Below are 24,905 nucleotides of genomic sequence, written 5' to 3' on the forward strand. Positions count from 1 at the left end.
AAATACATCTTAAAAAAAAAAAGTTGAGACATTTCTCAAAAACCAACTTTTACCATGTTGTTTTAAATTTTATCTACTAGTGCTTATAGGGATCTCAGATGATTCATTTCAAGAGGGTTTATAACCCTAAACCAGACTGATTCCTATATATAACCATTCTGCAGAAAGGAAAGTCATGTGATTTTACTGAATTCCGAGGTACAAAACTAAATTATTTTCAAATTTTATACCTTTTTTAAAAAAATTTATTTATTCATGAGAGACATATTGAGAGAGGCAGAGACATAGGCAGAGGGAGAAGCAGGCTCTGTGCAGGGAGCCCTATGTGGGACTCTATCCTGGGACTCCAGGATCATGCCCTGAGCCAAAGGCAGACACTCAACCGTTGAGACACCCAGGCATCCCACAAGTTTTATACTTTGTGCACTTGTCACCTCAACTTAGTTGAGTGACTGGTTGTATTACACAGAAACTCAGCCATAAAGACTACATACACATTGTTACAGACAAGCAAGATAATGTAATACAATGTAGAGTAGAAGATTAAAACGAATTTTGATGGGCAGCCCTAGTGGCTCAGCGGTTTAGCGAGAAATTGAGTGAAAGGACATAATGAGTCCTTCATAATGAGTGAAAAGGTCCACTGAGTCCATATGAGTCCACTTATAATGAGTGAAAGGACAGTGTGTAAATACAAGATTTTTAAAAAATGTGCACAAACCCCGCAATACTTGGGGAAAGGTTTATACAAATAGTTTTTATTATTATTTTTTATTTTTATTATTATTTAAAATTTTTTTTAAAGATTATTTATTTATTTATTCATAGAGACAGAGAGAGAGAGAGAGAGAGAGAGAGGCAGAGACACAGGCAGAGGGAGAAGCAGGCACCATGCTGAGAGCCTGACATGGGACTCCATCCAGGGTCTCCAGGATCACGCCCTGGGCTGCAGGTGGCGCTAAACTGCTGCGCCACCGGGGCTGCCCTATTTTTTATTTTTAAAAGATTTTATTTACTTATTCCTGAGAGGCACAGAGAGAGAGAGGCAGAGACACAGGCAGAGGGAGAAGCATGCTCCATGCAGAGAGCCTGATGTGGGACTCGATACTGGGTCTCTAGGATCATGCCCTGAGGCGAAGGCAGAGCTTAACCTCTGAGCCACCCAGGTGTCACTATACAAATAGTTTGTTAAATGAAAGTTTTTTGTGGCAATTACACATTAACATATACAAACTAATTGAAAATATACCACAACCATAATTCTGGAAAGGCAATTTATCATTTTCTAGATGGAGTTTCCCCATATTTACTGTATGATATGGCTTTTAATACTGCACAAGTATAAATAACAATGATTAATTACTTTAAACCAAGTAAAGCCATTTTCTTCCTCAAAATGATTTTCCTTTTAAAGATTTATTTACTTATTTGAGAAAACATGGTGGGTAGGGGCAGGGGGAGAGAAAGAATCTCAAGCTGACTCCTCTGAATGTGGAGCCCGACTCTGTCCTACCACCTGGATATAATGACCTGAGCCAAAACCAGGAGTCAGATGCTTAACCAACTGCACCACCCAGGTGTCCTTCAAAATAAGTTTAAAACCTCAAAACCTAGGTCTATAAAATTTTAAAACTTTTCAGTAGTCTCAGTATTTCAAATGGGAACCATTACAAACATCTCAAGTGATCTTTCCCTATTCTCTTATTTTAAATCTAATTGTATCGTTATTTACATTTAAAGTGCATTTCTTATAGTTAACATATATGGTTAAATCTTGCTTTATTATTCAGTCTGACCATCATTGCCTTTAATTTTGTTGTATAGACCATTCACATTTTATGTGATTATTGATATGGTTAGATTTGATTCTGTCATCTTGCCATTTGTTTTCAATTTGTTTCATCAGTTCTTTGTGTCCTTTTTTTGACTCTTTTGGGGTCGTCTTCTGGATTTATCATTTTATTTCCCTTTTTGACTTGCCAGTTATAACTCTTTGTTATTTTAATGTTTTTTTTGTTATTTTAATGTTCTATTTAGAGGTTTTAATATGCATATTTTGCCTATCATAGTCTAACCTTATGATGTTATACTACTTCATGTATAATGTGAGCTTCTTGTGATAGTTTACTTTTACTACTCTGCCCTGAACTTTATCTTACTGTTGTCATGCATTTTACTTGTGTATGTATTGTAAACTCCATAATACATTGTTATTATTTCCCTTAAGCAATCAGTTGTGTTTTGAAGATCAATGTATTTTCCATTTTTGGTGCTCTTCAATCTTTTATGTAACTTTATATCTGTGGTATTACCATAATCACACAGATAAACCATCATGTTTATCTGTGTGATTGGGCTGCTGTAAGAAAATATGATAGACTAAGTGGCTTAAACAACATAAATTTATTTCCTTACAGTTTTGGAGACTGGAAGTCCAAGATCAAGGTACCAAGGGTCATTGTCTGGTCAGGACCCTCTTCTTGGGTTTTAGATGGCTACCTTCTCACTGTTTACTTATATGGCTTGTGCTCTCTGGATGCACTGGTCGAAAGAGAGTAAGTTCTTTGGGGTCTCTTATAAGAGCACTAAAATCATAACCTCATATAACCATAATTACCTCCCAAAGGAGGCAACTGTAAATACCAATATATTGGGGATTAAGATTTCAATATATGGATTTTGATGGAGGTGGAGGAATACATGTGGCTCATTAAATTCGAATCCTAATTAGAATTAAATAAATGTAAAATTTAGCTACTCAGTCCCATGAGGCATGATGACACAATCCAGTCCATTGCAGTGTTCCTGTTGCCTCAAGGACTTTCAACATTTCTTGTGAGTAGGTCTCTGGTGATGAATTCTTTCAGTGTTAGTATATCTGAAAAGTCAGTTTCATCTTTTAAATTTTTAATAACAGGGATCCCTGAGTGGCTCAGTGGTTTAGCGCCTGCCTTCGGTCCAGGGCATGGTCCTGGAGTCCTGGGATCGAGTCCCACATGGGGCTCCCTGCATAGAGTCGGCTTCTTCTTCTGCCTATGTCTCTGCCTCTCTCTCTCTGTGTGTCTCTCTCATGAAAATAAATTTTTTTAAAGATTTAATTAATTTATATTTTTTAAGATTTAATTTATTTATTCATGAGAGACACACACACACACACAGAGGCAGAGAGAGAAGCAGGCTCCATGCAAGGAGCCCGATGTGGGACTTGATCCCTGGACTCCAGGATCACGCCCTGGGCCGAAGGCAGGTGCTAAACCGCTGAGCCACCCAGGGATGTCCCTAAAAAAATAAAATTTTGATAACATTTTTAGTTTGGAATAATTTAGATTTGTAAAGGTGTCAAAAAAGTAGTATAGAGATTTCTTTGTAACGTTCACTCCCTTTCTCCTAATGTTAACATCTCATGTAACCATGGTATGTTTGTTGGAACTGAAACATTAGCATTGCCACATAAATATATTTTTTTAAAGTAGGCTCCATGCCCAGCACAGAGTCCAATGTGGGCTTGAACCCATGACCTTGAGATCAAGACCTGAACTGAGACCAAGAGTCAGTCACCCAACCGTGAGCCAACCAGGCACCCCTTTGGTACAACTAGTAACTAAGCTCCGTTCTTCATTCAGATTTCACCAGTTTTTCCACTACTACCCTTTTTAATTTTTATATTCTTGGATCTAATCCGAGATACTTTATTATATTTAGTAGCCCTCATTTTTGAAAGATTTCCCTGGATATAGAAATTTAGGTTGATAACCATGTTCTTTCTTTCTTTCTTTTTTTAAAGATTTTATTAATTTATTCATGAGAGACACAGAGAGAGACAGAGACACAGGCAGAGACAGAAGCAGGCTCCTCGCAGGGAGCCCGATGTGAGACTTGATCCTGGGACCCCAGGATCACGCCCTGAGCCAAAGACGCCCAACCGCTGAGCCACCCAGGCATCCTGGTTGATAACCATTTTCTTTCAGAATTTAAGAAAATTCTGCCTGACGGTCTTCTTGCATGTATTGTCGCTAACAAGAAATCTGATTAATTCCTGTTTTTCCCATCTGCACGTAACATGTCTTTTTTCCTCTGGATGGTTTTAAGGTTTTTTTCTCTATCTCTGGTTTTAAGCAATTTGAGTATGATGCGCTTTTTAAAATTTATGATGATGTTTCTTTTTTTTTTTTTTAATTTTTTACTTATTTATGATAGTCACAGAGAGAGAGAGAGGCAGAGACATAGGCAGAGGGAGAAGCAGGCTCCATGCACCGGGAGCCTGATGTGGGATTCGATCCCGGGTCTCCAGGATCGCGCCCTGGGCCAAAGGCAGGCGCCAAACCACTGCGCCACCCAGGGATCCCTATGATGATGTTTCTTGTGCCTGTGCTTCCTAGAACTTCTTGGATCTACAGGTTTATAGGCTTTGTCAAGTTTGGAATTTTTTCAGTCATTAATTCCTCAAAAATTTTTTGTCCCTTGCCCTCTACAGGGACCGTAGCTGCCTGTGTATGAGGCCACTTAAAATAGTCCCATAGTTCACTGATACTTTTTTTTTCATTTTTTTGTGTGTCACATTTCAAGTACTCAATAGCCACTGGCTACCATATCTGACCCCACAGATAAAGAACATTTGTGTCATGTGGACACCTCCTTTGGCTAGCACTGCTCCTTTAAGAGATAACCAGGGACTAATCCTATCATGCCTTAGGTCTGTTTACTTTAGACACCATGAGAATCCCAAGCCTCCCATGACATCTCTCATCACCTAGATTCTCATCCCCACATGACTGTCATGTGGGGGGACTTCTGTAAGCTGACTTGATCTTCCCTCCTACTCTCAAAATGACTTTTCCCCTTGGAACTCGTGTCAGTGATCAATAAAACCCCTGATGTTTTCAGCCTCCTATGTGAAAGCTTCCATCATCCTCTTTACTCCCGTTGAAAGATGGTTGTCCTCGGAAGATCTTGTTCTCTTTGTAGTTTCTTAGTTTGTTTGTTTCTTTCTTTCTTTCTTTCTTTCTTTCTTTCTTTCTTTCTTTCTTTCTTTCTTTCTTTCTTCCTTCCTTCTTTTCTTTCTTTCTTTCTTTCTTTCTTTCTTTCTTTCTTTCTTTCTTTCTTTCTTTCTTTAGAATTATTTATTTATTATTTATGAGAGAGAGAGAGAGAGAGAAAGAGAAAGAAAGAGAGTCAGAGACACGGGAGGAGGGAGAAGCAGGCTCCATGCCGGGAGCCGGACGTGGGACTCGATCCTGGGACTCCAGGATCGTGCCCTGGGCCAAAGGCAGGCGCCAAACTGCTGAACCACCCAGGGATCCCCCTCTTTGTAGCTTCTTAAGGACAGGCGGTTTCTTCTTCCTTATACCACAGTACTGCTGACCTGGAGATGGGGTAAATAGCCTCTCATTTGTTTCCAGACTACTAGAAAAACCTAGTTTGAAACACAAACCATTGTGCTAGCCCTGCTACCCTACCCCTGAAGTAGTCATCTGCTATCCTCCTGGTCACCTGCCCCTCACCAGCCACCCCACTTCCTGGCCATTCGCTAAAAGTTTTAACATACCACTTACTGTCTTATCTCTTCACCACTCCTGCCATCATTCTTGGTGACTTTAATATCTACATATTAGACTGAAGCAGATGAAGTTGCAGTTTTCGTAGGTTCAACCTAGGGTGTGATCTGTCCAGTGCGCTGTCCTCTCAGTTCCTTGACCTTTTGGCCATCAACTCCCATGGATCGTATCATCTCAGCCTTTCTTAAGTGGGATTCTGTGAGAGAAGTAGGCCTAATGCCCAAGACAATCCGTTGTACGTAATGAATTAACCTGCCCCTTGCATCTCAAGTGGTACCAGTTACGTACCATCCTTGGCAGAAGTAAGGAAACAGCCAATTCATTTTCTGTGTTCTCTGGTTCTTCAACCCTGGTTGTGCCTGTCAGTAGTAACTGTGCCGCTTCTGAGATCTCATTTTCAGATGTACCATTCTCTGATCACCACCACCTATCTTTTCCAACTCAGTCCTCTAATGTCCTAACTCCAATAATCCTTCAGCCCCACTGGGACATCTAATTCCAGACTATCCCCTTTCCATTGTCCATTATCCTGTCATGGTCTCACTTCTTAGTGAACTTAGATTTCACGGTTATCATATAACAAGTCCCTTGAATATTTCTAAATTCTATTGTACTCCCTGGCAAAACCCAGTATTGGTTAAATTCAATCTTCTAGCTATTTATTACGGTCCTCACCTAAGCAACACAACAATGCTGACTGGGCTCACAGTATTTAAGGCTGTAGACCTCCAGTGGTCCCTCAGTACTGCCCAGCAGTCATCATATGTTTTCATAGTCAGTTTATTCTTCTACTCTCCCCTCTGGGAGAGTCTATTTTATGTCTCTTCTGCTATCCTCAAACCTCTGGTATTCATCCTGACTCTGGTGTCACCATTTTTTTTTGTTTTCATACAACTTTATTGAGCTGTGATTTACATATTATGTAATTCACTAACCTAAAGTATAATTCAATAGTTTTTAGTATATTCATAGTTGTGCAACTATCACTACTATCAATTTTATAGTATTTTTGATAACTGAAGAAACCTGTTCCCATTAGCAGTCATTCTCCATTTCTCTGCTAACCTCCAGCCCTAGGCAACCACTGATCTACTTCTGTCTCTGAGGGTTTGACCATTCTGGGCCTGTTATATAAATGGAATCATTCCATGTTTGTCTTTTGTGATTGATTCTTTCTCTTAAATGTATTAAAGTTCACCCATGTATAGCTTGTGTCAGTGCTTCATTCCTTTTTTTTTTCTTTCTACATCAGCTACATCATTTTACACTTCCACAATGTACTCGGATTCCAATTTCTCCACACCCTTGACAACACTTGTTATTTTCTTTTTTTTTTTTTTTTTTTTTTTGTGTGTGTGTGTCTGTTTTTTTAAAGATTTTATTCATTTACTTGAGAGAGGGAGAGTGGGAGCACAAGAGAGAGATTGCATGAATGGGGGTAGGAGGGGCTGAAGGACACTGAGAAGCAGGCTCCCAACTAAGCAGGGAGTCTGATGCTGGGCTTGATCCTAGAGCTCTGGGATCACTCCCTGAGGCTAAGGCAAACACTTAACTGCTGAGCCACCCAGGAGCCCCTCATTGTGGTTTTGATTTGCATTTTCCTAATGCCTCACGATCTGGATCATCTCTTTATTTGCTTGTTCACCATTTGTATATCCATCTTGGAGAAATGACTAAGTTCTTTGCCCATTTGTTAATTGCAAGTCTTTTTGTTGTTTGATGGTAAGTGTTCTCTTTCTATTGTGCTTATTAAATCCTTGTCATATTTATGATTTGCAAATAGTTTTTTCCAGTTATTTAGTTGTCTTTTTCATTCTGTTGATGATATTCTTAAGATGACAAAAGTTTAAAGTTTGATAAAGTCCAGTTTATTTCTTTTGATTTGTCTTTGTACTTTTGCTATAATATCTAAGACTCTTGTGAAACGCAGAGTCATGAAGATTGATCTCTTACATTAGGTTTTTGATCCATTTTGAGGTAATTTTTATATATAGTATAGAGATAGATATGTGTGTACCCATGCATGTATGTGTTTATGGTGTTAAAATATACATAACAAAATTTAATATTTTAACCATTTTTAGGTGCATAGTTGCACTAGATATATTCACATTTTTGGTTAATTGTAGGATTTCATAATTCATCTTTTTTTCATTTGTGAGAGCATGAACGAGATTGAGAGTGAGCATACATGAACAGGGTGTGGGGGAGAGGCCAAGGGAGAAGCCGACTCCCCATTGAGCAGGGAGCCCCATGCTGGATCCCAGGACCCTGAGATTATGACCTGAGTCCAGGATCCTAAGATCATGATCTGAGCCGGAGGCAGCTGCTTAACCAACTGAACCACCGAGGCACCCCCTCCCTTAAAAAAAGATTTTATTTTCTTATTTTAGAGAGAGAAAGAGCTGTCGGGTGCATAAGAGCATGGGGAGGGGAAGGGGCTGAGGTACAGGGACAAGCAGACTCCCCACTGAGCAGGGAGCTGGATGTGGGGCTCCAAGACCTTGGGATCCTGATCTAAGAAGAAGGCATACGCTCAACAGACTGAGCCACGTAGGTGCCCATTTGTAGGATTTCTTTATGTATGTGGATATTAACCCCTTATCAGGTACCTGATTTGCACAAATTTTCTCCTATTCTGCACGTTGCTTTTTTACTGTTAATAGTGTCCTTGTTGCACAGGAGTTTTAAATTTTATTATAGTCCAGTTTATCTATTTTGTTGTTGTTGTTGCTTGTGCTTTTAGTGTCATATTCAAGAAATCCTTTCCAAATCCAGTGTCATGAAGTTTCCTCCCTATATTTTCTTCTGAGAGTTTTAAAATTGCAGCTTTTACCTTTCAGTCTTCGATCCACTTTGTGTTAGTTTTTGTATATCATTTAAGATAACGGTCCAGCCTTCTTCATTTGCATGTGGCTGTTTAGTTTTTCTAGCGTCATATGTTGATGTTTTAATTCATGTTTTTAATTTTGATTGAGTTTCATGTATAGCACACAATCTGGTTTATTTTTATGCAAACTGACATCTTTTAAACTAGTGTGGTTAGAACCATTAATATATTTTTTAAGGATTTTATTTATTCATGAGAGACACCCAGAGAGAGGCAGCGACATAGGCAGAGGGAGAAGCAGACTCCCCGCCAGGAGCCAGATGTGGGACTTGATCCCAAGACCCGGGATCAGGCCCCCAGTGAAGGCAGATGCTCAACCACTGAGCCGCCCAGGTGTCCGTAGAACCATTAATATTTAATAAATTTATTGAGGTACTTCAAAATTTACTGTCTTTCAAAAAAATAAAATTTACTATCTTTCAGATTTTTTTGCATTGATTTTTAGTTTTCTCTCTAACCTTGATTTAATTTTTGCATATGTAGAATACTTACTCTATTGAAAAAGTCAATCTGCAGAGAAAGGTATACTTAAATTATATTGCTTCTCTATCCTGTACTGCCTATTCCATATCTATCTTCCTTGTTGGCAGTTTTATTTCTTGTTTTTCTTGTTGATGTTGCTTTAAAGGAAAATTAAGCCAACACGTTTTCTTAATTCTGCTTTTTTATATGTGAAATGTAGTATGCCTATTTGCATTTTGTTCTTTTTTCTGAATAATATATCCTGTAAGTCATTTTTTTCATACTTCTCATTTACTTACTTACATTTCTTCAATGACCATCATTAATTACTTGAATCTGTTTTCCTTTGAAGATGTAGTGATTTATTTTTCTTTTTTGAGATGATTTTGTCTGTCTTTACTTTCCTGAGTTTTACCAACCTTGACTTCATTTGTTCTTTTTTTTTTTGTCTGTTTATGGTTTAAGTTTTTAGTTTTGATTCTAAATTTTTCTTAATCTCTTGATGCTTCTTTGTAGTCTGTTGGCAGGTTGCATTAATTTTCTTTTCTACAGTGGTATTTGGGGGGGTGGGTAATGTTCATAAACCAAAATGTTTTTATTTGCCTTTTTGTTTATAGCTACTTAGTTTGGAATTTATTTTTTACTTCTATCATTTACTGAGTATATGTCCTAGTTTAAAAGTTCTCCTTTTGTCTCTTTAGTATAATTTCTTTTATGGATGATGATGTTCATGTTAATGAGTGTTAGGTGGGAAGGATAGATTGACATGTCTGGTTTGTTTGCTTGCTTTTTCACCTTTAGGAGCCTTTATTTTTGTTTTTCCTCTCCTTTCTTTCCTTTATTTTTTTTTTCTTTCTTTCCTTTAATGAACCTGAAGGATACCACTTCTGTTTATCTTCCTCTCTTCTTTTTTCTTTTTTTTTTTAAGATTTTATTTATTTATTCATGAGAGACAAAGAGAGAGAGAGGCAGAGACACAGGTAGAGGGAGAAGCAGGCTTCCTGCAGGGAGCCTGACTTGGGACTCTATCCCAGGACTGCGGGATCACGCCCTGGGCCGAAGGCAGACACTCAACCGCTGAGCCACCGAGGGATCCCATCTTCCTCTCTTGTAATAACACTGCATCTCTGTGGTTACAACTTTGGGCTACTTTCACTTAAAAATTTTTCTCCCAAGTTTCTGTAAAATGCTGCTTTGTTTTGTTTTACTTGTTTTGCTTTAGTATGTTGCATTTGAGAAGTACGTCTTATTTTCCTTTTTCTGTAAGTGATTATGCCTTTTTGTTGGTCTGAATGCTTTAAGAGTGTTCTTTATCTTTTTTTTTTTTTTTTAAATTTTTATTTATTCATGATAGGCACACAGTGAGAGAGAGAGGCAGAGACACAGGCAGAGGGAGAAGCAGGCTCCATGCACCGGGAGCCTGACGTGGGATTCGATCCCGGATCTCCAGGATCGCGCCCTGGGCCAAAGGCAGGCGCCAAACCGCTGCGCCACCCAGGGATCCCTGAGTGTTCTTTATCTTTAAGGTACAATAGTAGGTTTAATACTATAAGTCTGAAAAATAATTGTTCAGGGTCTATTTTCCCAGATAAATGGTGGGTACTTTTAATATATAGATTCAGGTCTTCTTTTTTCTTTGATTATAGTTTTCTTTAATTATTTTATTTATTTATTTATTTTACAGAGAGCACGCAGACGATGCCTGAGCCAGGGGTGGGGCAAAAGGGAAGAGAGAGGGACAAGCAGACACCTTGTTGAGAGTATGGAGCCCCATGTGGAGCTCTAGATCATGACCCGGAGCCAAAATGAGGAGTTGAATGGTTGACCTTAACCAGTTGAGCCACCCAAATGCCCCTTTGATGATAGTTTTATTATTTTATTTTATTTTATTTTATTTTATTTTATTTTATTTTATTTTATTTTATTTATTTTTTTAAAAGATTTTATTTATTCATGAGAGACACAGAGAGAGAGAGAGAGGTCGAGACACAGGCAGAGGGGGAAGCAGGCTCCATGCAGGGAGCCCGATGTGAGACTCAATCCCAGGTCTCCTGGATCACACCCCGGGACAAAGGTGGTGCTAAACCGCTCAGCCCCCCGGGCTGCCCAGTAGTTTTAATGTTAGTTTGTTTCACTGTTGTTTTCTTCTTCAGAGATCCTAGTTATACATTTATTAGATCAGCTTTGCTTATATCCTATTTCAGCCACTTTCTATTAGATCATTTTTATTCCTTTCTTTTTTTTAATTAATTTTTATTTATTTATGATAGTCACACACACACACACACACACACACACACAGAGAGAGAGAGAGAGAGAGAGAGAGGCAGAGACACAGGCAGAGGGAGAAGCAGGCTCCATGCACCAGGAGCCCGACATGGGAATTGATCCAGGGTCTCCTGGATCAGGCCCTGGGCCAAAGGCAGGCGCCAAACCACTGCGCCACCCAGGGATCCCCATTTTTATTCCTTTCTATATTTCATTTTTTGTTATGTTGAATTTTTTTTTTTTTTTTTTTTTTTTTTACTTTCTTCAGTGCCCTTACTAAACTTTGAGTGAGGTATGGTTGGTGTTTTTTTTAATTCTCTTCAGTCTATAGAACTGTTAATTTACCCAGTTTTTCTTTTCTTTCGCCACCCAGTGGCCACAGGGTGTCTCTTTTATGTTTATTTACTTCTCTTCTATGATTGATGTTTTCTTGGGATTGATATAAGTTTAGTGGATATTCCCTATTCATACTAGGATGGGACTTTTTCTTTCTTGGGGTGAGTTTGCCTGTTCAGAATTGGTGTTTATTTTTTGCTTGCGAGTATTTTGAAATTTGGAGGTATGCTGAAAATACAGGTTACATGCAATTTTATTTATCTCATGGCGGGGGGTTGTGTAGAAAATATGGAAATGGATTAGCCTTACTATTTTGCTATTATTAGCTTCCTATTAATAGTAAATAGCCTTACTATTTTAATTACTTAGAAATATTTTTATATGTGTATTTAAAATTAAAGTCTTTTTTTTTTTTTTTTTAAAGATTTTATTTATTTATTCATGATAGACACAGAGAGAGAGAGGCAGAGACACAGGCAGAGGGAGAAGCAGGCTCCATGCACCGGGAGCCTGACGTGGGATTCAATCCTGGGTCTCCAGGATCGTGCCCTGGGCCAAAGGCAGGCGCCAAACCGCTGCGCCACCCAGGGATCCCAAAATTAAAGTCTTTTTGAGAGAAAGCATAGATCTGAGGGTGGGGAGGGGCAGAGGAAGAGAGAGAATCTTAAGCAGGCTCCACGCTGAACCATTGTGAGTCTTGATCTCAGGACCCTGACATGACCTGAGCCAAATCAAGAGTCAGATGCTTAATTGACTGAGCCACCCAGGTGCCCTGAAAGTTGTTCTTTTAGATGGAAGCATGGTATTCTGAATGGATCATAATGTATTTTAGTGTGTCCTTATTCATGATTAGTTAGGTCTGTGCACTTCACACAATCTGTGATGCAAGACTAGCTGCTGCTTAAAATTTCCAATCTCTTGGGATGCCTTGGTGGCTCAGTTGTTTGGGTGTCTGACTCTTGATTTCAGCTTAGGTCATGATTTCAGGGTGATGAGATTGAGCCCCGCATTGGGCTCTGCACTTACTGTGGAGTCTACTTGAGATTCTCTCCCTCTGCCCCTCTTCCCACTTGTTCTCTCTCTTTCTCTAAATAAATAAATTAATTAATTAAAAAAATATTAAAAAAAAATTTCCAGTCTGTCACAGACTGATACATTTTAAAATACAATAAAAGAGGATTGTTAGAAAATGAAATTTAAAAAAGATAAAATAAGAGCCTGTTTCTTTCGTTGTTATGTATAACAGACAGGTTTCATTTCAATAAATATAATCAGAACAAACATAGGAGAAAAAAAACAAAATTGGTACATGTTCCTTGGAATTGTGTTTATAAGCAATTTAATATAGAGAATGCCTATTTTACTGATAAATTTTTGTCATTCCACAGTTGTAACTAACCAAAGTTATATGTGAAAGTGAACTCTGTATTAAACATCTATATAGGGGATGCCTGGGTGGCTCAGTAGTTGAGCGCCTGTCTTCCGCCCAGGGTGTGATTCTGGAGTCCTGGGATCGAGTCTCACATCAGGCTCCCTGCATGGAGCCTGCTTCCCCCTCTGCCTGTGTCTTTGCCTCCCTCTGTGTCTCTGCCTCTCTCTCTCTCTCTCTCTCTGTGTCTCATGAATAAATAAATAAAAATCTTTTTTTTTTAAATTTTTTAAAAAAATTTTTATTTATTTATGATAGTCACACAGAGAGAGAGAGAGAGGCAGAGACACAGGCAGAGGGAGAAACAGGCTCCATGCACCGGGAGCCCGATGTGTGGGATTCGATCCCGGGTCTCCAGGATCGCGCCCTGGGCCAAAGGCAGGCGCCAAACCGCTGCGCCACCCAGGGATCCCAATAAATAAAAATCTTAAAGAAAGGATATATATAGGCTTTAAAAAAAATTTTTTTTAAAGATTTTATTTATTTTTTCATGAGACACAGGCAGAGGGAGGAGCAGGCTCCATGCAGGGAGCCCGACGTGGGACTCGATCCCAGAACTCCAGGATCACATCCCAGGCTGAAGGCAGGCTCTAAACCCCTGAGCCACCTGGGCTGCCCTATTTATATCCTTTCTTAAAATTTTTTTTTTAAATTTATTTATGATAGGCACACAGTGAGAGAGAGAGAGGCAGAGACACAGGCAGAGGGAGAAGCAGGCTCCATGCACCGGGAGCCCGATGTGGGATTCGATCCCAGGTCTCCAGGATCGCGCCCTGGGCCAAAGGCAGGCGCCAAACCACTGCGCCACCCAGGGATCCCCTATTTATATCCTTTCAATGAACACTGTGTATATCCATATTTAAAGTTCTTATTTTGACAGATGAGCTTTCTTCTTGCTTAACAACTTACTATTCTAGTTTGGGTTGATTATGATGATGCTAATGTCACAGGGGATATTGTATATCTGAAGCCTGTGTTTTTTTGTTTTGTTTTGTTTTAAAGATTTTATTTATTCATGAGAGACAGAGGCAGACACACAGGCAGAGAGAGAAGCAGGTTTCATGCAGGGAGCCTGATGCAGAACCCAGTCCCAGGACTCCAGGATCATGCCCTGGGCTGAAGGCAGATGTTTAACCACTGAGCCACCCGCGTGTCCCTAAAGCCTGTGGTTTTAAAAAGATAAAATTCAGTGTGAAGAAATCAGTTTTATGTTAAGGAACAGGAAGAATTTTTTAGCAGTTGTAGTAAGATCGTAGTATTTTTAATTTTTATTCAAAATGAGCTTGAAAATGCTACATTTCAAAAATCATCTTTGATCCTCTGATTAGCCAGTTCCAGCAGTTTTGTTTACTGAAACATTATAGATACATTTCAGTTATCTTCTTATTACTATTATTATTTTTAAATTCCATTATAGTTAATCTACAGTACTATATTAGTTTCAGGTATATAATATAGTGATTTAGCAATTTGATACATTACTCAGTGCTTATCATGATATCTTAATTTCCTTTACCTGTTTCACCCATCCCTTCATTCACCTCCTCTCTGGTAACCATTAGTTTGTTCTCTATAGGTAAGAGTCTGTTCTTTGGTGTCTCTTTTTTTTTCTTTATTTTGTTTCTTAAATTCCACATATGAGGGAAACTATGGTATTTGCCTTTTCTGACTGACTTATTTCATTTAGCGTTTTACTTTCTAGATCTGTCCATGTTGTTGCAAATGGGAAGATTTCATTCTTTTTTTATGACTCAGTAATATTCCATTGTTTATATATTACCACATCTTCTTTATCCATTCATTGATTGATGGCTACTTGGGCTGTTTCCATAATTATGTTTTAGTTATCTTTTTGATGAAAGAAATGGAATTCAGAACATGAATTAGATCTTTTTTGAAGTAACATAATATTTGAAAAATTCTAACTTTTTAAGGTTTTGGATGATAATGTTATGCAGATGTGAAATATTAAACTTATCAGCCATTTCCCTGATGTTCGTTGTAAAATTGTAGAGCATAATCACAATCTGTAGAATCTCTGTTCTTCCAGTAATGTAATTTTCATTTCTATCCTTTCATCTTACATGTCATAGAAATTCTGTCCTTTGCATGGAATCAAGTTCATTGAAAATACTGAAAATATCAGAAAAATAAGCAAGTCTTTCTACTTATGTTGCTTATGATACATTTACATATCACATAATAAAGGAGAATGTTCTTGAGTTGAATGCATTAGCCTTAGTCTTATGTAACTTAACATTTCTACTATATATAGTATTTTGTTTGACATTTTTTTGGTAATAGAAACTGCATTGAGTAACACTGTGGCACAAGCTTCTTAAATCTAGGTTGTTTTTCCCATAGTTAATTCTGGCTACATGTAACTTAAAGTTTAATCCTTTATGGTTTGGTACAGTTAAAAATTTAGTTCACATTGGTTGACAGTGAAACAGAATTTTGTATCATCCACTTAATCACATATTTCTTAAAATAATTGCTGTGTTGCTAATATCTGTGCATTTAAGAAGCTGCAGTGAAAAGAATGTTGTTGGCTTTGTTTTACTAATTGTTCTTCCATATCATGATCTCTTTACTGAATATGTTGAGCTATGTTGTTGAAATATGGTACTTGGGACGCCTGGATGGCTCAGTAGTTAAGCATCTGCCTTTGGCTCAGGGCCTGATCCTGGAGTCCCAGGATCAAGTCCCACATCGGGCTCCCTGCATGGAGCCTGCTTCTTCCTCTGCCTATATCTCTGCCTCGTGCTCTCTCTCTGTGTCTCTCATGAATAAATAAATAAAACCTTAAAAAAAAAAAAGAAATATGGTACTTGAGCTACCTGTTTGCCTCATATTCCCCTAGCATTTCCAAGCAGGCAGCTTTGAGTCTTCTACTGATTTCTTGACAGTTTTATATACAGACTCTCCCTGAGTTTTGAAAGTTTGACTATGATTTTTTGACTTTATGATGGTGTGAAGTGATACACATTCAGTAGAAACTGAACTTTGAATTTTGATCTTTTTATGGGATAGCAGTACATGATATGATATACTCTTGTGATAGTGAGCACTGGCAGTGAGCCACAGATTCCAGTCAGCCACACAACCATGAGGGTAAATAACTGATCCATTTACACCCTATCTGTACCCATCCACGCCTTCTGTTTTTCACTCTCAGTACAGTATTCAGTAAATTACATGAAGTAGTCAACACTTAATTATAAATATGGTCTTTTTTTAAAATCATTTTTTTAAAGATTTTATTTATTAGAGATACATAGAGAGAGAGGCCAAGACAGGCAGAGGGAGAAGCAGGCTCCATGCAGGGAGCCCAACATGGGATTCGTTCCCGGGTCTCCAGGATTACTACGCCTGCCCTGGGCTGAAGGCGGCGCTAAACCCCTGAGCCACCCGGGCTGCCCTAAAAATGGTCTTGTATTAGGTGATTTTGCCCAACTGAAACCATGTTTAAGGTAGTGTTCTGGCCTTTGTTTAAGGTAGGTTAGGCTTAAACTATGATGTTTGGTACAGTAGGTGTATTAAATGCATCTTTTTTTTTTTTTTTTTTTTTGCATCTTCGATTTATATTATTTTCAGCTTTTAGTGACTGGTCCTTCTGCAAATGACTAGTCTTCAGTTTTCACCCCGGAAGTCCACTTATTGTGTGCTTAGATGTTGTGGCAATGTTAAATTGCTGTAAAAGTTTCTGAATGCTTATTCTCGGTTTCTATGTTTATTTTATTTTAAATATTTTATTTATTTGAGAGAGAGCATGCAGGCAGGGGGAGTGGCAGAGGGAGATGGAGAAGCAGGCTCCCCATGGAGCAGGGAGCCTGATGTGGAGCTGGATCCTAGAACCTGGGGATCATGAACTGAGCTGAATGCAGACACCTAACTGACTGAGGCACTGCTCTGTGTTTTTTTTTTGTTGTTGTTATTGCAGTAACAAGCAGCATGCTGATTTCCACTCATCTGTAGGTCATATTTTCAGTGGCAATGATTCAGGTTTTACAATGACAAAATGTTCTACTTCAGAGCATTATTGTACACACATCTTTGTGCTTGTGTGTGAGTGTATCTGTAGAATAAATTCCTAGAAGTGTATTGCTGGACAAAGATTGTGTACATGAATGATTTCTGAGGTTATTGAAATTTGCCCACTAGACATATTGCATCCGTTTTATCCTGTCAGTGGTATGAGAGTATCTTTTTCCCTACATAAAGTGTTTTGTAAAGCATTTTATTTTTACTATTAATAAAGGTTTTAAAAAGTATATAATTATTTTGATTTACATGTTCAAAGAGAAGTTGAGTCTCTTGCCATGTACTTCGGAGCCCCTTCTGTATTTTTCTCTATGGGCTATCTCATCATGCCCTTTGCTTATTTAAGGAGGTTAAATACTGGTCTTTTCATTGATTTGTAAGAGATCTTTATATATAGTCCTTTTTTCTGATAATTATATTACATAGTTTTCCCTAGTTCTGTTGCTTTTTAAGTACTGATTTAAAATAAATGAGGGGCACCTGGGTGGCTCAGTGATTGAGCATCTGCCTTTTGACTCAGGTCATGATCCCAGGGTCCTGGGATTGAGTCCAATGTCCTGTGTTTCTGCCTCTCTCTGTGTCTCTCATGAATAAATAAATAAAATCTTAAACAAAAATAAATGAATACACACTGACTTTAAACATACCTATTAATTTTTTAAAAAGGATTTCTTTATTAGAGAGAGAGAGAGAGCATGGTGGGCAGGGGCAGGGGTAGAGGGAGAGACAGTCTTAAGTAGAGCATGGAGCCTGATGCAGGAGCCTGATGCTGGGCTCGACCTCATGACCCTGAGATCATGACCTGTGCTGAAACCATGACCTGTTGCTTAACTGACTGTGCCATCCAGGTGTCCCTGTGGTTCCTAATTTTTAAATTCTTGAATCAAGCTTTCTCTGAACTTGAGTGCTTGCTTACTAGTATTGTGCAGATGGCCAATTTTTACATGAATTTCCATGTGACAGATGATAATCTCAATATATTATACATTTGAATTTTTATGATTTTTATTCCAGATCTACATGTTTTCTTTTTTGATGTTTTTCTGATGTTTTTCTGATGTTTTCTGTGAAATTTACAGTACTCACTGATTCTGCAGAAGCTCAGTGATCTCTATTAGTTATGGAAGAGGTAGAAAGATTACTTTTAATAGTAGCTGCCCTAATGGTATTTCTTGTTTTGCAACAGGAACCAAAGGAGGAGAATGGATTGCAGAAAATGAAGACAAAACAGTCGAATAGAACAAAGTGTTTGGCTAAAAGAAAAATTGCACGTATGTTTTTATTTTTGTGTTGAGAGTGCTTTAAAATTGCAGCATAGAATTGACAATAGTTTCTTCATTAGGAAGAGAGATCTCTGAGTAAGGATGTATGTGGTTCCTATTTGTTTTGGATTTCATTAAAGTTTTAGAATTTACCATTACCTACAGCTTATACAGTTGACTTATTATGGGCAGAGAGTTGAAATTAAAAATGTGAACTTCATAGTTAGGGACACTTGGATTTTGAATCCTTGCTTCAGCCCTTATATAGACTTTAGGCAAGTTAGTGCTTTCAGCCTACCTCTGTTTTCTTATCGATGAAATACAAATACAACACTTAGTGGCTCAAATAATGGTACCTACTATAATGGTACAATTTTCATCATGTTAAAAAACAATATTTAGCTGAGTAAATTTGAATCTAATTGGCTTTATTAAATGATTCATGAATCGGGCAATATTCCATCTAGTAAAACCATTTTTAAAAATTATTTATTTATTTATTCATGAGCAACACAGAGACAGAGAGAGAGGCAGAGGGAGAAGCAGGCTCCATGCAGGGAGCCCAACGTGGGACTTGATCCCGGGTCTCCAGGATCATGCCCCGGGCTGCAGGCTGCGCCACCGGGGCTGCCCTATTCCATCTAGTAAATAGAAGGGTGCTCCTGAGGAATTGTCCAAAATGGAAGGTTTTTATAGAAAGGCGGGTTGGGCAAGAAAATTATTAGTAAGAAAAGAGAAAGGATTGTTTTAGGCAAGGTCATCTTCCCTTGCTGGGAAGGATAGGGGTCATATTAGGTGGATTACCTCATCTTCCTTTGGGAAATGGAGAGTTATATGATTATCTCATTGGTGCTTAATCAGAAAATTTCTGGTTCATAGTTAAGACTTACATTTCTAGGAGAAGTTGAAACTCTAGTTAGGGTAGGTAGTAAGCCCCGGTTTGGTGACATGTCCTCATCTAAGTAACACTATTTGGGCCTGTGATTTTCCTTTTCTTTTTTTTTTTTTTTTAAAGATTTTATTTTTTTCATGAGAGACACAGTGAGAGAGAGAGGCAGAGACACAGGCAGAGGGAGAAGCCGGCTCCATGCAGGGAACCTGACATGGGACTCAATCCAGGGTCTCCAGGATCATACCCTAGGCTGAAGGTGGCACTAAACCGCTGAGCCACCCGGACTGCCCTCCTTTTAATGTTTATTACATTTATAAGGGAAAAAACTCCTCTGTGTATCTTCTCTGTTCTTAATACTTAATTCTGGTCATTACATGTGTTGGGTGTTTTTTCCCCACACCAAGCAGTTTTCCAGTTTTCAGTCAGACACTGATATCTCAATTTAAGCAATTCTGATATTGTCTACCTAGAGATAGTATCAGATCCCATAGGACTACCTTTACTTTTGATGACAACTGCAAGTCTGGGTCATTGCTTTGTGCATCTGACTGACTGGCTATAAAGAGGTTTAATGACCCTCTCCTTGGGTTTGATTAATTTGTTAGAATGGCCACAGAATTCAGGGAAATTTACTTACTAGATGACTGGTTTATTATAAAGGATACAACTTAGGAACAAGCAGGTCAAAGAGATGTATACAGGGGGAAGGGCTGCAGAGCTTATATGCCTTCTCTAGCTGTGTCACCTTTCCAGTATTTCCATCAACCTAGAAACTTTCCAAACCTTGTAGTTCACAGATACTTACAGAAGCTTCCTTATGCAGGCGTGCGTGATTAAATCATTGGCCATTAGTGATTGATTCAACCTCCAGCCAGCCCCTCCCTCCATTCACTCAAGGTAGGGGAGATAAGGATGGAAGTTCCAACCATCTAAACCCACGGTTGGTTGGTTCCCGCATCCTTAGGGGTTTTCCAAAAGTAAGTGCATTAATGTGACTCAGGTATGGTTGAAAAGGGATTGTTAAAAATAAGAAAAGTTACCTTTATTGTTCTTTTCACTTAGGAAATTGGAAGGGGTTTAGGAGTTCTGTGTGAGGGAACAAAGATCAAATATTTATTTATTAGTATAAGTCAACAATAGCACAAAAATTTTGTTGTAGGTTTACTTTTTTGATTTTGTACTCAATTGTGAAGTTACTTATTTTTTTTGGCATTTTAATGTGAAGTGTTCAAGCATTTCAGTGAACTTTAAAAAAATATAACTAGCTGAAATTTTTTTTTAAGATTTTATTTATTTATTCATGAGAGACACGGGGCGGGGGGAGAGACACACACACAGACAGACAGAGAGGCAGAGACACAGTCAGAGGGAAAAGCAGGTTCCATGCAGGGAGCCTGATGTGGGACTCTATCCCGGGACTCCAGGATCAGGCCTTGGGCTGAAGGTGGCGCTTTAACCACTGAGCCACCCGGGCTGCCCACTCGCTGAAATTATTACAAAAGTTGGTTGAAGATAAACAAGGCTTTATTTCACTATTAATTTGAATTTCAGTAATTTAAGGTAGAATTCTTGCCTTAAAAAATTAACCACAAACAGTTCTTTGTTGTGAAATCATTGCATTATGTCTAGAGGTACCTGTCAGGTTAGATCTGTCAAATGTATGCAAGTTACTTTCAGTATTGAAAATTGTTAAAATGAAAAAAAAAGAAAATTGTTGATACAGGGCAGCCAGGGTGGCTCAGCGGTTTAGCGCCGCCTTCAGCTCAGGGCCTGATCCTGGAGACCTGGGATCGAGTCCCACGTCGGGCTCCCTGCATGGAGCCTGCTTCTCCCTCTGCCTGTGTCTCTGCCTCTCTCTCTCTCTCTCTGTGTCTCTCATGAATAAATAAATAATATCTTAAAAAAAAAAGAAAGAAAATTGTTGATACAATTTTTTTGAGATGTAATTTTGTCAATTGATAGTTAAGTTTATGTCATCATTGGTGGACTCTTTATCGTTGTATGGTTATTCTGGATCTTTATAATCAGATTGGGTTTTACTTTTTTATTTAGTTGTGTCATGCTTTTTTTACCTGGTCTGACAATCCTTTTTATCTTTTTTATGTATTCTGACAACTTTTGTTTTTTATAATTACATTTAATGTAATTATTAATGATACTGAATTGAAATTTACCATTTTGAAAGTGTTTGTTCCAACTGTTCTTTGTCTTTTTTTCTTCCTTTTTTGTCCTTTTTTGTATTTGTATTATTTTGTATTTGTATTATTTTTGAGTATTATTTTGATTCCATTTTGTTTTTGCTATTGACATATTTACATCTCTTTTAAAACATTTACTAGTTGCCTTAGTCTATAGGACACACAATTAATCACCTTCAAATAATGTTATATTGTTTCGTGTGTAGTGTAGACTGTGTAAAGGTATATTCCCTATTTTGTCTACCCTACTTTGTGTTATTTTTGCCATACATTTTCGTTTTGCATTTGCATATAATTGATACTATTTTCCTTTAGACGGTTAAATATCCATTAGAGCAATGGAAATAAAAAATAAAGAATTCCAAAAATAAATAAATAAATAAATAAATAAATAAATAAATAAATAAATAAATAATTCCATGCTTTATTTGTGTGATCTCAAGGACTGTTCATTTCTTTGTGTAGATCCTGGTTTCCAGGCTCATCTGCTCTCTGTTGGAAAGCTTCCTTTAGGGCATCCCAGGTGGCTCAGTGGTTTAGTGCCCCCAGGGCGTGATCCTGGAGACCTGGGATCAAGTCCCACATCAGGCTCCCTGCATGGAGCCTGCTTCTCCCTCTGCCTGTGTCTGTGCCCCTCTCTCTGTGTGTCTCATGAGTAAATAAATAAAATCTTAAAAAAAAAAAAAGGAAAGCTTCCTTTATCACTTTTGTAATATAGATTGGTTGCCAATTAATCCTCTGTTTTTGTTTGTCTGAGAAAGTCTTTATTGCTCCCATTTTTATGGCAACAATTTTATTGAGATATAACTCATATATAGTACAATTCATTGATCATACATACCTTTATTATTTAAAATATATAATGGGTTTTAGTATTAAGAGTTGTGCAACTGTTGCCACAGCAACCACTAATTTACTTTCTGTCCCTCTAGATTTGCCTATTCTGGACATTCCCTGTAAATAAAATCATATAACATATATCTTTTGTGACTAGCTTCTTTGACCTAGCTTAATGTTTTCACATTCATCCATGTTTTGGCATCATAGTACTTAATTCCTTTATTACTAAGTAATATTCCATTATATTGCTGTGCCATATTTTGTTCAGTCATTTATCACTTGATGGACATTTAGATTGTTTCTACTCTGGCTCATAAGACCAGAATTGCTGTGAACATTTCCGTGCAAGTTTTTGTGTGGACATATGTTTTCATTTCTCTTGGGTTTATGCCTAGGAGTAGAATTCCTAGGTCATATGGAAACTCAGTATTTAATTATTTGAGAAGCTTCCACAGTTTCCTAAAGTGGCTCCCCGTTTTACATATCCACCACCATCGTATAAAGGTTCCAGTTCCTTCACATCCTTGCCAACACTTTTTTCTTTTTCTTTTTTTTTTTTTTTTTACAGTATAGACATTCTAATTCATTCTAATGGGTATGAAATTATATCTCATTGTGGTTTTGATTTACATTTCTCTAATGACTAATGATGTTGGCCATCTTTTTGCATGTATATTGGCCATTTGTATGGTGTTTTTTTTTGTATGTTTTTTTTGGAAAAGTTGATTCATATCCTTTGCTCATTAAATTGTTTTATTATAAAATTCACAAAAAACCTGCTATGTTAGCCATTTAAAATTTTTTTTATCATGAAAGAGGTGTTGAATTTTGGTATTTTTTTTTCTGTGTCTATTGATATGATCATTTGGGTTTCATGTTTTACTTTGTTGATGTGGTATATTAATTGATTTTCTTATGTTAAACTAGCCTTGCATTCCTGGGATAATTCTACTTTGTCATAGTGTAGAATACTTTCTATATGTTGCAGGATTTGTTTTGATAGTGTTATATTGAGGATTTTTGCATCTACATTCATAAGAGATACTGATCTGTAGTTTCCTGGTTATGTCTTTATCTGGATTTGGTATTAGGCTAAAATTGGCCTCAGGGAATGAGTTGCACATTGTTTCCTCCATTAATTTTTGGAAGAGTTGGTATTAATTTTTCTTTAACTGTTTGACAGAATTCACCAGTGAAGCCATCTGGGTCTAGGCCTTTCTTTGTGGTTAGGTTTTGTTTTGTTTTTTTTTTTTAAAGATTTATTTATTTATTCATTCAGAGAGAGCGACGAGAGAGGCAGAGACACAGGCAGAGGGAGAAGCAGGCTCCATGCAGGGAGCCCCATGTGGGACTCGATCCTGGGTCTCCAGGATCACACCCCGGGCTGCAGGCGGCGATAAACCGCTGCGCCACCAGGGCTACCCCTGTGGTTAGGTTTTGATTACTGATTCAATCTCTTACCTGTCGTATTCTATTCAGATTTTCTTTTCTTGAGTCAGTTTTGGTAGTTTGTGTCATTTTAGGAATTTGTGTGTTTCATCTAAGTTAGTGAATCAAGTGGCATATAGTTTTTCATAGATTCCATTATAGTACTTTTTATTTTTGTAATGTCTCCATGGACATTCCTACTTTTAGTTGTCTGAATCTTTTTCCTCCCCCTGCTTAATCTAAGTCATAGTTTGTCAATTAGCAACCTAGTTTTTAAAATAAAATTTCCTGTTTTTCTATTGATTTCTTCTTTCCTTCCTTCCTTCCTCCCTCCCTCCCTCCCTCCCTCCCTCCCTCCCTCCCTTCCTTCCTTCCTTCCTTCCTTCCTTCTGCTTTCTTTAGGTTTAGGTGGCTCTTTTCTTCCTGTGTCTTAAGGTGGAAGTTTAGGTTTGATTCAAGATCTTTCTCTCTCTTTTTTTTTCCATTTGTTTTTATTTAAGTTTGATTTGCCAACATACACTATAAAACCCAGTGCTCACCCCATCAAGTGCCCTCCTTAGTGCCCATCACCCAGTTACCCCAACCCCCTGCCCACCTCTCCTTCTGCCCTTTGTTTCCCAGAGTTAGGAGTCTCTCATGATTTGTCTCCCTCTCCAATTTTTTCCACTCAGTTCTCCTCCTTCCTTTATAATCCCTTTCACTATTTCTTATATTCCCTGTAGGAGTGAAACCAAATTATGATTGTCTTTTCTGATTGACTTATTTCACTGAGCATAATACCCTCAAGTTCCATTCACATCAAAGGAAATGGTGGGTATTTGTCCTTTCTGATGGCTGAGTAATATTCCATTGTATATATATACCACATCTTCTTTACCTATTCATCTGTTGAAGGGCATTGTGGGTTCTTCCTCAGTTTGGTTATTGTGGACATTGCTGCTATGAACATTGGGGTGCAGGTGTCCCGGCCTTTCACTACATCTGTATCTTTGGGGTAGATACCCAGTAGTGTAATTCCTGGGTTGTGGGTTGTAGCGTAGCTCCATTTTTAACTCTTTGAGGAACCTTCACACTGTTTTCTAGAGTGGCTGTACCAGTTCACTTTCCCACCAACAGTGCAAGAGGGTTCCCCTTTCTCCACATTCTTCAACATTTGTTGTTACCTGTCTTGTTAATTTTCACCATTCTTGCTGGTGTGAGGTGGTACCTCATTGTGGTTTTGATTTGTATTTCCCTGATGCCAAGGGATGTGGAGCATTTTCTCATGTGCGTGTTGGCCATGTGTACGTCTTCTTTGGTGA

General features: G+C 38.1%; 1 protein-coding gene across 6 annotated transcripts in view; it reads left to right on the top strand.

Annotated features, from left to right (window-relative positions):
* The window catches only part of UIMC1 (ubiquitin interaction motif containing 1), a 129,166-nt gene that overhangs the window by 30,781 nt on the left and 73,480 nt on the right, over nucleotides 1–24,905 (top strand). For all 6 annotated transcript variants that reach the window (XM_077895437.1, XM_077895440.1, XM_077895438.1 and 3 more), the window contains one exon: nucleotides 18,171–18,255. In XM_077895437.1, coding sequence (XP_077751563.1) covers nucleotides 18,171–18,255 — 85 coding nt within the window. The remainder of the gene's footprint in view (nucleotides 1–18,170; nucleotides 18,256–24,905) is intronic.

This window comes from Canis aureus, chromosome 4, assembly GCF_053574225.1.
Source record: "Canis aureus isolate CA01 chromosome 4, VMU_Caureus_v.1.0, whole genome shotgun sequence".
NCBI lineage: Eukaryota > Metazoa > Chordata > Mammalia > Carnivora > Canidae > Canis > Canis aureus.